General features: G+C 34.7%; 1 protein-coding gene across 4 annotated transcripts; it reads right to left on the bottom strand.

Moving 5' to 3' along the window:
• Window positions 1–540: 540 nt before the first annotated feature.
• LOC145234468 (uncharacterized) lies at window positions 541–15,435 on the bottom strand. 4 transcript variants are annotated; one of them, XM_080099200.1, is made up of 20 exons: window positions 15,249–15,435; window positions 14,896–15,052; window positions 14,113–14,283; window positions 12,432–12,575; window positions 12,040–12,158; window positions 11,868–11,977; window positions 10,858–10,971; window positions 7,774–7,821; window positions 7,377–7,427; window positions 6,965–7,021; window positions 6,838–6,879; window positions 6,593–6,682; window positions 5,562–5,600; window positions 5,330–5,404; window positions 4,705–4,767; window positions 3,983–4,027; window positions 3,500–3,565; window positions 3,333–3,399; window positions 3,154–3,273; window positions 541–1,980 (listed from the first exon to the last, which is right to left on the bottom strand). In XM_080099200.1, exons 1-20 carry the CDS (start codon window positions 15,295–15,297, stop codon window positions 1,811–1,813), a joined length of 1,797 nt encoding a protein of 598 aa, XP_079955326.1. In that variant the 5' UTR covers window positions 15,298–15,435; the 3' UTR covers window positions 541–1,810. The 4 variants fall into 4 exon arrangements, with proteins under 4 accessions (XP_079955326.1, XP_079955330.1, XP_079955337.1 ...); XM_080099204.1 differs by having other exon boundaries at window positions 542–1,980; window positions 12,040–12,143; XM_080099211.1 differs by having other exon boundaries at window positions 542–1,980; window positions 6,626–6,682; window positions 15,249–15,434.
• Between the last annotated feature and the right edge of the window lie 633 nt (window positions 15,436–16,068).

Consider the following 16,068-nt stretch of genomic DNA (forward strand, 5'->3'; position numbering starts at 1 on the left):
GACTTTGTTTCGTAGTGTTATTATTTTATTTCCCAAGACTTATAATTTTGTGACAACATGATGTGATAATGGGTAATTCTGTTAGTGACGTCATAAAATATGTGTTAGATCCCTGTTGAGCGTTGTCTGGCGGATAATTATCAGTTATAATGCTTTGAACTAGTTCTCAAGTTCGGGCTAAATGGAAATGTTTGGTCAATAAAACGATTATTATTAATTTATTTTTCAAAACTGGCGTAGTAATTTTTAAAAAACTTTTGTGATTTAGAGAAAAAAATACAACCAAAATAGTAAGAAGGTATGTCCATGGGTCGCGAGAGACCACAAAACAAAATTTTGGGAAGTATTTGGGTCGCGTCAAAAAAAGGTTGGGAACCACTGGGTTAGGGTAGACTGCATTGGTGCGTTTCTTATTTTTTTTATTATTGAAACATTATTAATTTATGAAGTAGGCTACTAGGCTTGGACAACTAAAACAACCCGACAAATGCCACGTGAAGAAACTAAAAATGTCTATAAAACGAGCCGAAGCATTTAAAATAGTGGAAGACTTTATTATAAATGCTTCTCAAAAAGTACAAAAAACAAACAAATTGATTAAATACAAAAAAACATTCCAGCTTTAAAATAATTTGACTTCATATAAAAGGAGCTTCTGTAGCCTATAATAGAGTAATTAAAGTCAACACAGCGGCGAAAAAACGTCAAACAACATGAAACCAATAGCCTAGTCTTTGTTTACATGACAAAATTGTTTTTTGGGTTCAGGGTTTGGTTGAACAAAACGACGTAAATGTTCTGTTTTTTTGTAACAAGGCTCGATTAAGTAACAACATTCGGTCAAGAGCAAGTTTAAAGACGTAGTTGGCACAAGCAACGATGTGAAGAAAGTTTACACTGAAGCGGTTAGGGTAGTGTAAAATCAAGACTTGTGACAAAAAACATCACAAACAAACGTAAACTAATAAAATACAACTTCTTTTGAAAACTGATTAACACGATTTCATTGCAAAGTAAAAAATTGCATCAAAACGCAGGGAAATATACATCAGAACTTTAAAAGCCTTTTCAAGTGCAAGCAACTTAACATCACGTAGCATAAGATTAATTTACAGACAGCAAACGGATTGAAACTAGTGATGTACGGAATATTTGGTTTATCGAGTAGAAGTTTACGAAGGTTTGGTTTTAGCCAAATACAGGGTGTTTGGAAAATTACTGACTGTTTTTGTATATTCTTTAACCAAAATAAAAAGAACCCAAGCCTGTATTTATGCTAATGAGGGTCACTTTCAACGTAATTTATAATTGTCATTCCAATTTACCTCCTGGATTCCTGTACAGAAACAGTATGTTGATAAATTTGTAAGCGCACAGTGACTTTCCGAACACCCTGTAGTTTGTGGCGATTGGGTTGAAACCAAATCTTCCAGTAACACATCATAGTGCAAAACTTTTCACTTTTTTGCCCAGTGCAGTACCATAGAACCATTAAATTCCCAAAACAGACTTCACACAAATGAGTAATTCATCCGCAAGCTGGCAAGGACGGCCGAGTCAACCTTCCAACACATAACCAGGGTGCAAAGAAATTATCTTGGTCAACATTGTTTGCCGGACAAACATTTCGGAAGTGTAGCGTATAAGACTGAGTGTAATGTCACAAACAATGCTGTTCATTTGGCCCAACATATTCAGCAAAACTGTTGATCAGCTGATACTAACTAAAACATTTTAAAACCTGGATACAAAAGTACGTGCATATAGATTTTTACGTCATTTTTAATGACGTTGCATAAAAGACGTCGTTTTACGACTTCGGTTCGTTTTCGAATTGTTTCAACAAAGATTCTATCTTGTTCACATGTAGCATGTAGTTTTTAGATTTAAAATAGTTGATTACAACGTCTGGACTGTAACGTTGCCAACCGTATTCCAGAAGTTTGTTATGACATTTGTTGAAGTATTCAGATATCGTACCTGAAAACAAAACGTTTCATGATAAATGTTTAGCCGAAGTTTTCTGCCACCAAAAACTGGGATTATTCGCCAATTTCGTATACTGACATAGCATATCCCAAATGTACCTTATCAGTATTATAGAAGCTATGCAAGCTTGGCAAATTGCATGTAAAGCAGGGGTGGGCAAACTTTTCAGTGCAAGGGCCGCATTCAAAAGTTTATAATCTTACCGGGCCGCATAGTATTTCACCAACGACCGCCAATTGCTTGCTGGTTGTTTTAAAACAACTGATGCAAAGAATAATGTTTGTATCATATATATACCATTTAAAGTCGCCTAAAATGCTCTGATTAACAATTTCTAACTTGTGCATAAATTTAGCTGAACGGAGTTAACTGTTTATGACGTCATAAACTATATTGTGACGATTGCAGTGCTTTTTTTTCGTATTGTTTGCACATAATAAGCGGATAAAAAGCCTGGCACATATGGTTACTAGACTGCTAATCTTTTTCCAGTCTCACGAAATCTGTTTTAGCAGTTTAAAAATCAAAATATTTAGCAAAATAGATTTATGCTTTATGCAAATACGTTTGTTCATGACTGTACAAACATTGGTTGAAACGCTACAATTGTAATTGTTTCAAAAAAACAAGCGTTTGTTGCAACAAAGGCTGAACCGCGTTTTTTGTTAATAAAGTCCGAGTGCCAACATTAAACAAAAAGTACTGCAACGACCTAAACATGATCCAAAGTGACCAAAGTTTGGGCGTCAACAGTGCAAAGTGGGCTGTTTTTGAAAACGTGAATCGCTTTTACTTTTATCGAACGAAGAAATTGTGTCAAGTGACGATTTGCATAATAACGTGGCAGAAACAACAGGCTAAAGCACGTGAAAAGTATCTGTGTTTAGTTCCAAAGTATCGAACGGGTACAGATACTGCATATGGCATTGGTATCGGCAAGTCGCACCCCCGGTATTTTTAAAACTCTGCGCCTGTGCTCATAGTACTATTCAGCGTTACTCGGAGACATTTGGCGGGCCGCATAAACTCCTTTGGCGGGCCGTAGTTTGCCCACCCCTGATGTAAAGGGTTGCCGAATGCTGACCCCTAAAGAGGGGTTTAGTCCTTGGCTTATTCGTGTAAAACTGTTTGAAAACTTCTGCAGAAATATATACAGAAACTTGCCTGTGCTATTACGAGCGTTAGTCAGAAACTGTTCATCATTCGGTGTAATGTATCGAAACAGCCTTGATACAGAATCGTAGTCTAAAAGCGCTCCATCCAAATAATCTCGTATTTTGTTCACTGGAAATGTACAAATATACGTAGCCTTCTTGTCTCAATAAAGCATCGTTTCTACTTACTTTTATCAAAATACAAGGGATCCTGCATGCCAGAGTCACTATTAGAGGTCCCTGGTTGCTCAATGTCCTATAAAAACATCCGTTTTGGAGTGTTAGCAGTAGCACTGGATTTTGATTAACGCTCAATTCAGTTTTTATGCGAAACACACTTTAACTTGGTAACTTACGGGCGTTAAAATGGGATCAGCTGGGTCTGGACTGTTTAAGGAAGACGTTGATGATAAAGGAGGAATCTATATTGAACAATAACAGTTATGTTTGTAAGATAAGATTATTTTTGCAAAGCTTTGCAAGAGCTTGTACTTGTCAGAAAAGGGTTATTGGACTAATCCTTGTGGGAAACAAAAAGCTTTATTTTGAAATCTTTGATGCTATCAACAGTATTTTTTTCTGATAAAAAAACAGAAATGATAGTTTAAATTTGTGGGTCAAAAATAACATTTGCACAAACTGCCAAATTTAATAATTGTTATGAAGATAATTTTTGTTTCAATCATCAAATCAATCAAACATATATAAATTCAACATTTCTCGTTTTGTTCATGATTACAAAACTGATTTGAATGCATTGCGGATTAATAACCCAACTTAACGCATGAGAAAAGATTTCAGGTCATGTAGTGTTACCCAACAAAAAAACTTGTACTTACATCAACAAATGTTGGTTGCTGCTCCGGAACATTTCCATCGCTTTGCTACAAAATATCAGTTTTGACTAAAAAGTGGTACTTATTACACATTGTAATTGGAAACTACACATATTCAATGTTTTTTGGTGAGAAAATTAGATGTCATGTGTGTATTTATACCAGAGGTTTACAAGCTATCTTGCCTTTTTACCAAAGGTGAATATGAACAACAAAATCTTTCCCCCAGTTTTCCTAACAAACTACTTTCTTCAGCAATGTAGGCTACTAAACAGTGACAGATAAGTTGCTTCCAGGTGTATCATACATTTGGTAAACAATCCGAACCTAATCAGACAAATCTTTCTTCAGGGAATATCAAAACTTTTAGTTTTTGGATTTACATTTAGGGCATGCACAGTTTACATCTTGAGTTGATATAAGGTTTGAAACAGTTCATGCTTTAAGTTAAATGTCCTAAAGACATGTAAAAACATTTTTATGTGAGAAAATTCACTTAAACCAGTTTTTATGGACTAAAACCTTCTGACTGTTACATTAATGATTGAGGAAGCTATAAATTAGGATTTCTTTACCAACAAGCACAGACCTATTTAAATTAACCCAAAACATGTTGCCAGTATCATACCTCCAATGTGTCACAATTTCATGATTGTGCACAAACAATTACTATACCACCAAACATGACCGTGGCACATTAGCAAAAACCAGAAAGATTAACTTACAGGAGAAAGAAAATGCTCCCGATCATCATTGTCTTGACTAGATTGGGATTGTGACCCAGGTGTCTGGAGACCCAAAAAATGTAAATATAAAATCATGATTGTAAAGTGATATTTTACAAAGCTACAGGAAAATTTAACATCAGTTTTGAGGTGTTAGCAGAAGAAATTGATGAATGCCAAGTTCAGCATGTAAAACACACTTGAACTGAGGACAGTGTAATATGCAGCACAAAACTTAAGATTTTCACCAAAATAAGGCTTTGGCAATCATTGTTCCTTTTTTTCTGACTTTTTGGGCAGTAAACAATGAACATCACATCTAAAATGTTCCAAAACATTTGTTTTGTAGTAACATACCGAATTGGAGTGCAAAATAGTTGTTGATACAGTATGGCTGACAGTCACAGCTTAATTATAAATTTGAATTTAGGAAGAAGAAAGTGGACAATGAATGAGCTAAACTTAAAGTTCCAAAATACTATTAAGCACTTTGCAGTGAACAAATTTTGAAACTCCAGAATCAAGTACTTGTTGGGTAACATGCACAACTTTAAATACTAATATACATTTTGTGATTCTCAATTAATACAAGACAAAACTCTCTAGGTGAAAAAAACAAACTTACATGGGAGGATGAGGGTTCACTTGTTGCTGGGCCAGGACTGTTCGAGGAAGTTGGTAAACATGATGAAGAAGGAATCTAAAGTTTGAAACAAAACTAATCATTAACACAAACACTATTAATGAATAGTTATGTTTCGCTGTGGGTAACCATTGACCACCTCAACACTGGGGAAAAAAGACTTCATTTAATGTCAACAAACATTTAGTGTCTGTTAACAAACAGAAATACTTACATTAACATGTGATGGCTGCTGATGTGAATCACCATTGTTCTAAAGAAAAAAAACAAGTAAACCTTACAAACTAAAAAATGACGCTACAAAAGTATTTAAAAACAGTAAATGTTGAGCAAATTCGAAGAGGGTAGCATAAACTTTCCGGTCTTTCTTACCCATTGGTAACCTTTAGGGATGTGCCGAGCCGAGCCAGAACCTGAGTACTCGGTACCGAGCATCGCTGTTTTTAATGCTCGGTGCTCGGCCGAGCAGTTGCACAACATGACCCGAGCGTTAAATTTGCATATTCACGCCCTGCTAACATATGTAACTAGTGTTCTAAACGGTGTCTATGAACAAAAACGAATGATTTTTCAAATGCACTAGATGGTGGGAAAACGCGTATTTTATGGGCATGTACAGCTTAATAAAACACCGCCTGTGATGTAAGAGGCCTTGTAGAGCTGACGTCATAATGCACCGAGCGTGCTCGGCCGAGCACCGAGCATTAAAGTGAGACGCTCGGTGCTCGACCAAACAGAACATTTGCAGTTTTGGCACATCCCTAGTAACCTTTAAGAGGTAATTTATTTAAAACTTTCAAATCAATTCCTAAACACTGCTGCAAAGACAGTACCATGTAAGATTATTTCTCTATGACGGTTATAGTGGCCAATGTTTGGCTAACGTTTTAAGCAGTAAAAAATAGCCATCATAACTACAAAGTGTTTGTTGAAACTAATAGAATAGCAATAATTAGCTGGCAGCAACAGTTCATTTATAAAATTGAATCTGGGAAAGATAAAGGTGACAATGAGTGAATTAACGTTAAAATTCCAAACTGCTTTAAATACTTCGCACTCTTTAAATCAACAAAGTCGTAAACTCATGAGTAATGTACTTTTGTTGATTTTGGGGGCATATGGGTCAACTGCCGGGTCAAAATTTACAATGCACAAATTCATAAACATTTTTACATTGTGTCTCTCAACTAAAACAAAAGAAAACTCTCACATTGGGTGAAAAAACATACAAAAAACAAACTGTACCTGTTTCAGAAAAAGTGATGCATAATAACTTACATGGCCAGACAGGAGTTCGTCTGGGAATTGGCCAGGATTGTCTGAAGATGTTGGTAACTGTGATGAAGGAGTTTAAATAACAAAAAATCAGGGACACAAACATCATTCACGAATAAATATTTCTAATAGTTAACCGTTAATATAAACTTTCACAACACTGAGAAATGATTTCATTTCTTGCCATGCTTCGGTTAACCAACAAAAATACTTACACCAACGTGTGATGGTTGCTGATGCTGTGAGTCACCATTGCTCTAAAGAAAAACACTTTTAAATCACCAAAAAAGTTCTAAAAAAAAACTTTGAATCTTTTGAAAATATACAAAAAGCTTAACTTACAGAAGCAAGCAAAGATTCCTGTTCAACCTGGACTGGTGGTGGTGATAATGGAGGTGCCTAAAGACCAGAAAAAGTGTTTTTTTAAATAAGCCTAAATCCATTTTTACAAAGCCTAAAGGAGGGTTTCACTTGTAAAAAACAGAAAATTATGTTATGCTTTACAACAGTGGTAGTTTACAGTGAGGATACAATTAAATTTGGCTGGAAATGAAACAGTAGCAAGACATACAATAAAAGATAAATCTTATTTATATTGGAACTAAAACATTACAGTAATCTCTACTATTCATAATGTTATGCTGTAACAAATCATTTTTTTAGACAACAGCTAACAGACTCAAAATTCCAAACAATTACCACAATGCATGGGGGTGGATAACATTATGAATAGTTTAAAATTCCAAAAAATTACCACAATGCATGGAGGTGGCCCACCATTAACTGCTACTCCATTTTGCATCAGCTGAAAATATGAAGTTAGATTTCATTATTTTTGCGTGGCAGCAGCTCAGTGTATAAGTTAAGCAACATTCTGATTGTATACTTAGCACTGCCCCGATACAGTTGAAAACCGGCCCATTACTTTCATCTTAATTGATACATTTTTTTAAATTGATACAAGTGCTGTTTTTTCCTACATACAGATCACTAAACAATAAAACCCTGCGGTAGGGGTACCACCAAATCCACTGATACAAGGCAGCTTTGACATACTAAATATTAGTATAATGTAATGGCTACTGATGTTCAAGCACATGTTATATATAAATAAATCCACCAGCTAACACACTTTGTACAAAAAAAAATACCGGATTGAGTTCAGGTGGCTGTCCATTAGCTGCTAATTCTTCTTGTCGCTAAAAAACATAAATGTAAACTTTAACTAGAAAAGTTTAACTAGAACGGGGAAAATAATTTCAATTTATTCTCTTGCTTTTACCTTGATATTGTCGTTCAAGTTCAGTTTTTAAACACAAATTTTCCTAAAAAGCCTGTTGTATTAGACACTGTATAAAAAAAAGTCGTTTGCTAGAAAGGTATACATAACATCTTGTTTTTCATTTAAGTTTGTTTCGCAAAAACCACTGTTTAATGACCTTTTGACACTGTTTTTAACAGCATGCAGTCCTTAGTGTTCAACAATACAGTTCGGCCTAATTTATACAAGACTTAAGTACTGATTCTTGAATTGATTTGTCAAAAATAAAAAAGATACGTTATGACGAAAAGTTCTTAACTGTGTTGCAATGATTACAAGTTTACTTTTAGTGACCCGTGGTCATGCGACGGCCAAGCTGACAACAAGAATTTAAAGACCATTTGTTGCGCCGTTCGATACAGTTAAGTTTATTTTTTCATATTTATGTTAATCAGCGACGTTTTGCGTGACATAAATGAAATTGAAGTACGTTTGTCGAGTTTGAATTACGTCTTAGGTGTAAAACCTTCGCCAAAACTGAAAATGTGCACGATAACTCAATAAAAAAAACAGCTGATTTCTAATCACTCAAACGATTGTCTCGTAAAACGTCTGTCCGGACGTCAAGCTGAGCACTCCCGCTCTGCCGCCTTAATCGTAAACCAGTGAATTCCTCCCTTGGGACTTATATCTGACTGATAGCGTACACATATTATGGGTTGTAAAGGTAACTGGCAAAATTTTAAATACTAAACGAATACCCTGCTTAAACAATTGTTAATTTTTTTTAAATATTTCTGCACCATAGGGCATGTATTTCTGTCTTAAAACTAAAACCAATTGTTTCGGGGTTTAAAGGGTGAAAAATGGGTTGATATGAAAAAAAGATACAAAGTTCTTGAAAAAACCTTACATTGCACCAAACAACAAAGCATGAAACTAAAAATTTTACGTTTTGGGGTCCCGTGGGTGAACCGCTGGGTCAATCGGGGTCAAACTTCAGGAGGATCAAATTTGGATTATTAACTAACATCTCTGTAAGTTTGAATAAATTTAAAGCACTCTTTCTTGACCAAACGCATCTCACAAGCCAGCGTTAGACAGAAAAAAGAAAAAAAAATACGGACAAAAACAAAAACATAATTGAGCACCTCAGTGTATAAGTTAGGTAACAGTGTGATTGCATCATAGCACTGCACTGACATAGTTGGAACCGATTAATTACTTTTACCACTAAAGCAGTTTTTCTTTACCTTTTCAGTGTAGATTTCCACTAAAGTCAAGCACCAAATTTAATTGCCCCTCTGGTATTTTTTTGATGATGGTTTGTGACATACATTGACAATAATGTGTTTTAATCAATTAAAAACACTTCTGGGTATGATTAAATAATCAGTTTATGACAATAGATATTTAAGTCAAACTTAAAACAACAATAAGTACCATGAAACGACACAATTTCTTTCTCTGTGCATTAACTGAACCAATAAAAATGCTGCTTGATAAATTTATACAATGATCACTGGGCAACAAAAAAATATTTTTTTACTGGTGTCTGTAATGTTTAAACTGATTTTGACTAATTCTAGTGCTCTGATTTCAAAAATGCAATCGGTTTATCTGTATCACGTCTAGTTTTCCTGTTATGGTACATTCACTTTTGAAAAACAATCTATATGTATACACTATAGAGAAACTTGTTTTGAGTATTTTATTTGGAATTAACGTTATTGCAAGAACAAAATTTCGAATTTAATTTTAAATGTAACAGGTGGACACTCCTAACAAACCAAATTCAACACAAAAAAACAAAGAAATTTTTCAAATTTGTAAGTTGTCAGGTATATAGGGTATAGGCCTACACATGTACTTTGGTAACTTTCGGAACTGAGTGGCAGCAATATCGTCCCGTTTAATTGACCAACAGCAGTTAGCCAGGACCATATTATTCTCTCTTCCCTGACACGTTTCGTTCTACTGATATCCTGTTGGAACCTTTCAGCTTAATTCTCATCATTTATATCCCCTACGTTTTAAGTGTAGCTGTATACTCATTTTCGTACCGAATTTTTCAGACTGGTTAGTAACTTGGTTATGTACTCTTTCTAATAATTTCAGTCCATTTTTTTCTGTTTTTGTCCATTACTGCAATATTCCAGTCAACATTAGGTAAGTGGAGCCATTGCTTGTCCTAAACCCCTAAAGGCACATCGAAGTGTGCAAGATATGCACATTTGATACAGATCTTTTTTTTCTTTTTAGTTGTGTTGTATGGGTATTCACCAGTAATGTAGCATAAAACATCTTGGTAATTCATGCAACACCTTATAGATGACCTAGCCACTATTAATTTTAGTTATACCACCTTGCTTTACTAGTCTGAAAATCACTCCATAAAACACGTATAGTTTAAGTTACCGCTAGCCTGCACCAACCATTTTTATACAGAGCATAAGCATAGAACACATATTCATGCTATGAAACTGACTGGACTGTAGGAAATTGATGTGTATAATGTAACAAAACTTTAACAAATACATAAAAGCATGATTTTAAAGTCATTGAATCATTATGTCATAAATTTTGATTTTGTAAATAACTTAAAAAGTTGATCTGATTGAAGAAAACCGTAATGACTTTTGAAATCAGCACCCCAAAATTAGTCAACATCAGTTTTAACATTAAAGACACCAAAAATTGTGTTGGCCAGTGAATGAGTGGTGTTTTTCCCATGTACAAACCACTCAAATATAGAACTCTATTAGAGGCAGGGGTCCTTGGGTACATGTACCACTTTGAGGTATAAACCAAAGCAGGAGAAAAAACACATTATCAAAACAAAGGCTGCTACAGTATACTAAACATTAGTATAATGCAATGGCCACTAATTTTAACCACATGTTTCTTATGCATCAATATTGTATCATGCCTTATTGTGCTGTCATAATATAAGGTAAATTTGTTTTTCACATACTTGAAGGGGAACCAATGGAATTTGTTCTCCAACTTCATCATTTCTATCATTTCCTTCATCTTCATCATCTCCTTCATTTTCTTCATCTCCATTTTCTGGATCAACCTCATCATCCTAAATACAAAAAAGAACTAGAAAAATAGCTTTCTAATATATATACTTCCATTTTATATATTTTATATCCTATTTACCAATTTACTATACACATCATCTGATCTACACATACGATTTTTTTGCAAACAAAAACGAATCGAGTTTAAATCATGTCTTAGGCATGAAGCCAAAAATGTACCTGCTAACCTTTAACAACTCTATTGCTTTATGTCATTCCCATTAAATGGCCAAGAACAAAAAAACAGAAAAATATTTAAACAAAACAATTGACACTTCAACATAAGCAATGTTTTGTTGTTTATTGCAATTAAGATACTGTACTACTTTATGTATTTATGCTTGTTCAGTCATTTGCCGAACAACATATTTTTTGGAAAAAACACGGCCTTTGTAGGGCTATGTGGTAAAACATTTGTGCATGTGCTGAGACATTGTTTTGTATCATACAGAGCTGGCTATAAATAGCAAACTGCCGTGGTGCATAAATGTCCACCAAGCAATGCACAAACACCAGTAACATATGTCTGTTGTCCTTATAATAGAAATGGTTTGTTGTGGTGCCCAGCAACAAAGAGGGATAGTAGGGTAAATGCTGGGCTGCAGGGTTGCAAACAACAAACAACACCTATAAATAGCACATTCTCCAAGCTATGAAAATTTCAGCCAATTCTGACACTGTTTAAAAAAGAGACCCATAATTAGATATGGAGTAAAATGGACTTGTCTGTGTCTACTTAATGTTCAATACACCTGATATTTTTTAAAACTAGCAGAAAATGTTTGTCAACCAAAATACCTGTGGAAATTGTTCATCACGCATAGGTTTATTTTATTGAGTTTGGTAAAAGTTCATGTTTATTTAAATCTGGCAAAATTGTACACATAAAATAACATACCCGATAAGGTCTGCATTTCCGGTGTATATAAACACCTAACAAAATTACCAAGACAATTCCCAAAATCGATCCCACAATAATTCCTGCAATTTCTCCCGGAGATACAACTCCTGAAAACACACAAAAAAGGAAGTCTAAAATAAGTAAAATGTTTTTAAACATTTCTACCTACCACTACTTTTGGACGGTGTGAAAGTGGTTTGTAAAGTTGTTGTTGGAACTTTTGTGGGTACCACCACAGAGGTTGGCGGAGGATCAGGTTTTGTTGTGGTAACTCTGTAATATTTGAACCTGGGTTACAGAACACAAATTTACACTAGTATCTTAGACATGTGGTTAAGAGAAAAGATATTTTTTCATGAACAAAAGTCAAAGAAAACCTTACACAATGTTAACTTTAAATCGAAATTTAAACATCTACATATTTTTTTAGTTCTTATTTTATTTTAATGTTTACAGGATCAATAAGAGATGGCCAGTTTACCTGTCATGCAAGGGAGGTATACAAGGCAGATAAAAAATCACCATGCATGCTAACATTGCCTGGGTTCTTTACACACTTACATTTTTATCCTAGTACACGTTTCCGTAGCAGACAACGTTGGTGACTCGTAGCCCTCATCACATTTGGTACAAACCGTATCACTTGTTGGAGTAGCAAATTGTTCAACGCCAAAACCTGATTCACACTTAGTTCGCTCCTTGCATCTTAGGGATAATAAAAGTAAAACTTATAAGTTGAATACAGTGCACACTATTTCGACCTTTAGGGTTTTGTCAGTGCAGTACTTATAATCTGATATATTAACACAATTCAGACATTAACTTTTGATTTAGAAGCAAACCATTCAATATATTATTAACATTAGGGTATTTTTCACAGTAAAATAGAGAACCACAAAAAATCAAAAAGCCCAGACACAAATATAAGGTTTTTTCTGTGTGTGTTTTGCGTTTTGTCACTTTATAAGAATTTTGTCCTGCACGATATGTCACTATCCTGACGAAAGTGTCTTGTATAGGACGTCGAAATGTCGATTGTTTACAATAAAACTGCTGGATGAGCTGTACTTGGTTACACATTATGCCTGGCAGCAATAGCCTATTTCATATAAGGAACAGATTGAGGGTATATGGTTTTGCAAACTTTTGCGAAATCTACTAAGACTAATTACAGGAAGTAGTTCAGGAAGAAATTAGGAACAAATACTTCCTTATTAGAGTAGCTACAGTCTACACCAGTGATTCTCAAACTGTGTGCCGCGGCACACTAGTGCGCCGTGAGAGACTTCCAAGTGCACCGCGAAATATTTTCTTTTTTGAAGTGCAAACATTCCCTAGTGTTTTACTGGTGCGCATAACAAAGTTGTAAAGCCCATATTTTGTTATTGGTAATAAAAAGCATCCTTACCCACCACAATAAAGTTGAAAATTAACTTAATTATAAGCTTATATGATAAACTTCTGTTGTGTTTCCCTGCGAAGTGTGCCGCGGAAGGAATTTTAGTTCTTTAATGCGCCGCATGGTGAAAAAGTTTGAGAACCACTGGTCTACACAGTCCATTAACAAAATTGACTACACTTTACAGTGTGACAATAAAAAAAAAACTTAACATGCCTTCTGGGTAAATGCAGTATAATATATAACTTTTACAATATCAAGGCTTTGGTTAGTATTCAATATAGACCAATATGTTTTATTGAGCCAATACCAATGCGGTAGTTAAGTAGGCTGATAACTGATATCAAAAGCCGATATTTTACACATATATTTAGTAAAAAGCTTAAATATGTACCTTTTTATGGGCATAAAAATCCAACATAGTTAAATATGAACATTCAACAAAGTAACAAAAAAATGTAGTTCAAAGGTCATGCTTTGATATACACATAAAACGAACATAACCGACACCGATGTGCCCTGATACCAATCAGTGACTGGGCAATGCTTAAGGCAAGACACAGTTGTACCAAACAAAAATACAATAGTTAAAAACATACTATTTATCGGCCGCAATCGGTAATATACCGAATATCGGTGCGCGGTGCCAATAATAATCAGTCTATCCCGAGTTAGTATTTATCCTAACTTATCAAACAAACGAGGCTATTTAAATTGAAGAATAATTGAGTTTACCTCAGAAAAGGACTGAAGCAACACGAAAGCATTATGATATATATGAGATATACATTATGGTATCAGATATACAGGAAAACATGTTGTTTCATACATAAAAAAACTTACTGAGCATCAGCAGTCCGGTTTCCTTGAATTCGGTATTCAGTAGACTTGCATTCACCTTTGGCCTTTAAGCAGGCGGATTTATTGTGGGGACCAAATTGTATGAAATATTGCTGATCAATATTGCCATCAATAAATTGACATGGCAAACATACTGTGTTCGTCATGTCGTCCCTAAAATACACGCATACAGTCAGAGTGAAATATGCACAACTTTCAGTAACTTTGTTCTTAATTCTTTGGTTTGGGCAATAACAAACAATTTTCCTTTTTAATTGAGCTGGCGGGCTTTCGGTATACTTACATATAAAATTTTAAATGGCAACCAAAAAAACAATCATATTAGACAAAACTTTTTTAAACCAGCATTTTTTTGTGGATTTTGTATTCACTTCATGCCAAAAACTGATTCAATTGCCACAAATATTTAATTAACTTCTCCAAAACTCCTTTACTTTTGTGTTTCCTTACTTTCTACTATTATGAGAAGTTTAGATACAAAATAGTGTACTTCATGTCTTGCATTTACACTTTTTAGTTAAAACTTTCTCCAAAATCATCAAAGTTCATCAGAGATAAAAAGGAACAGTGTCAATTCTCAAATATGTCTATCTACTTTTAAACTTTTCATATCATAGCTTTTTTGCAGTTGAGTTGAAAAATATTGTGTCTGCTATGGAGTGTTGGCAGACTGACAAAAAATTGTTAAGATTCAATTTAAACTGCAACCTCAAGTTTGAGAAACACTGCTATGTTCTAACAATTTGGCATCTTTAAAAAACTTACTCTGCACATGATTGGGAAAGAAATTTTCCTGCTGGACAAAGGCAGCAAACATGATCAGCTCCAGGAACTGTGTCTATGGTGTGTTTGTTGTATTCTGTAGGTTGAACATCACAGACATTCCTATCTTCTTCATCCGGCCGTTGTGCTGCTGGAAGCTCTTTGATACAAATAAATATACATTACAAAGTATACAAAAAAATTCAATATAGGATCCATGTTTCGTGTTAAGGTGTCAGGAACAAATTAAAAAAGAAGAAAGTCAAACAGTTTGTTTTTAAAGCTTTGTTATTTTGGTTAAAACTTTGCAAAATAATAAAGTATCGTCATGTCACAAAAAAGTGCTAACAACATACCTGTTGGTGCAAAGCACATAATCCACAGAAAAAATATGCATATTTTCATTATATATTTAAATAAACCTTGAAGCAGCAAAAGTTCACTTTGACAGCAACACAAGTTTTATTTGTTCATTTTTCTGTGGCACAGTGAGGTTTAGTTACACAAATAAGCTCTATTCAAACATCTAAACAAAAACATGTCCATTGTGTTCAGGCAAAGGTTTTTAACTTTTTCATGTCACGACCCATTTTAGCACCCAAATGTAACTTAGGGCCCCTTTTCAAAAACGTTTCTGGCAAAAAGAAAATGTCTAAGCTAGGTCCTTACGGATTTTATACAAATACAATATTTTTTTAACTATTATTAACATTTTTATACAAGATTTGTTTAACATTTACTTTTTTAATGCTTATGACAAGGCCTAGCAACCCTGGCAAACGCCCCACACAGGGGTTGTGAGTCTTGCAACCACTGTGTTAAGGTAAGGGCTCCTATAAGAGAAGATGTGCAATCCATGTTATCCACACAAACTACTCATTAAAAACTTTTTAAACTATTGATGTTTGGGCTATTAGGGTCAGGGTGAGGGTTTACAATAACAATATCATTAAAAGTATAATTTTAGATATTGCAGTGGTTCTTAACCTTTTTTCCTTGCTGCACCCCTTTCAAATCACCAACCAATTTTCTCACCCCCTGGATTTTTGTATTTATACAGAATAGGCCTAACCAACCTTAATGATTCAGCATCCCCGCACCCCCTAAGAACAGTTCTCGCACCCCTTGGGGGTGCGTGCACCCCAGGTTAAGAAACCCTGCCCTATTGGGTGTTCT

Source organism: Phallusia mammillata, chromosome 1, assembly GCF_965637545.1.
Source record: "Phallusia mammillata chromosome 1, kaPhaMamm4.hap1.1, whole genome shotgun sequence".
In the NCBI taxonomy this organism is placed as follows: Eukaryota; Metazoa; Chordata; class Ascidiacea; order Phlebobranchia; family Ascidiidae; genus Phallusia; species Phallusia mammillata.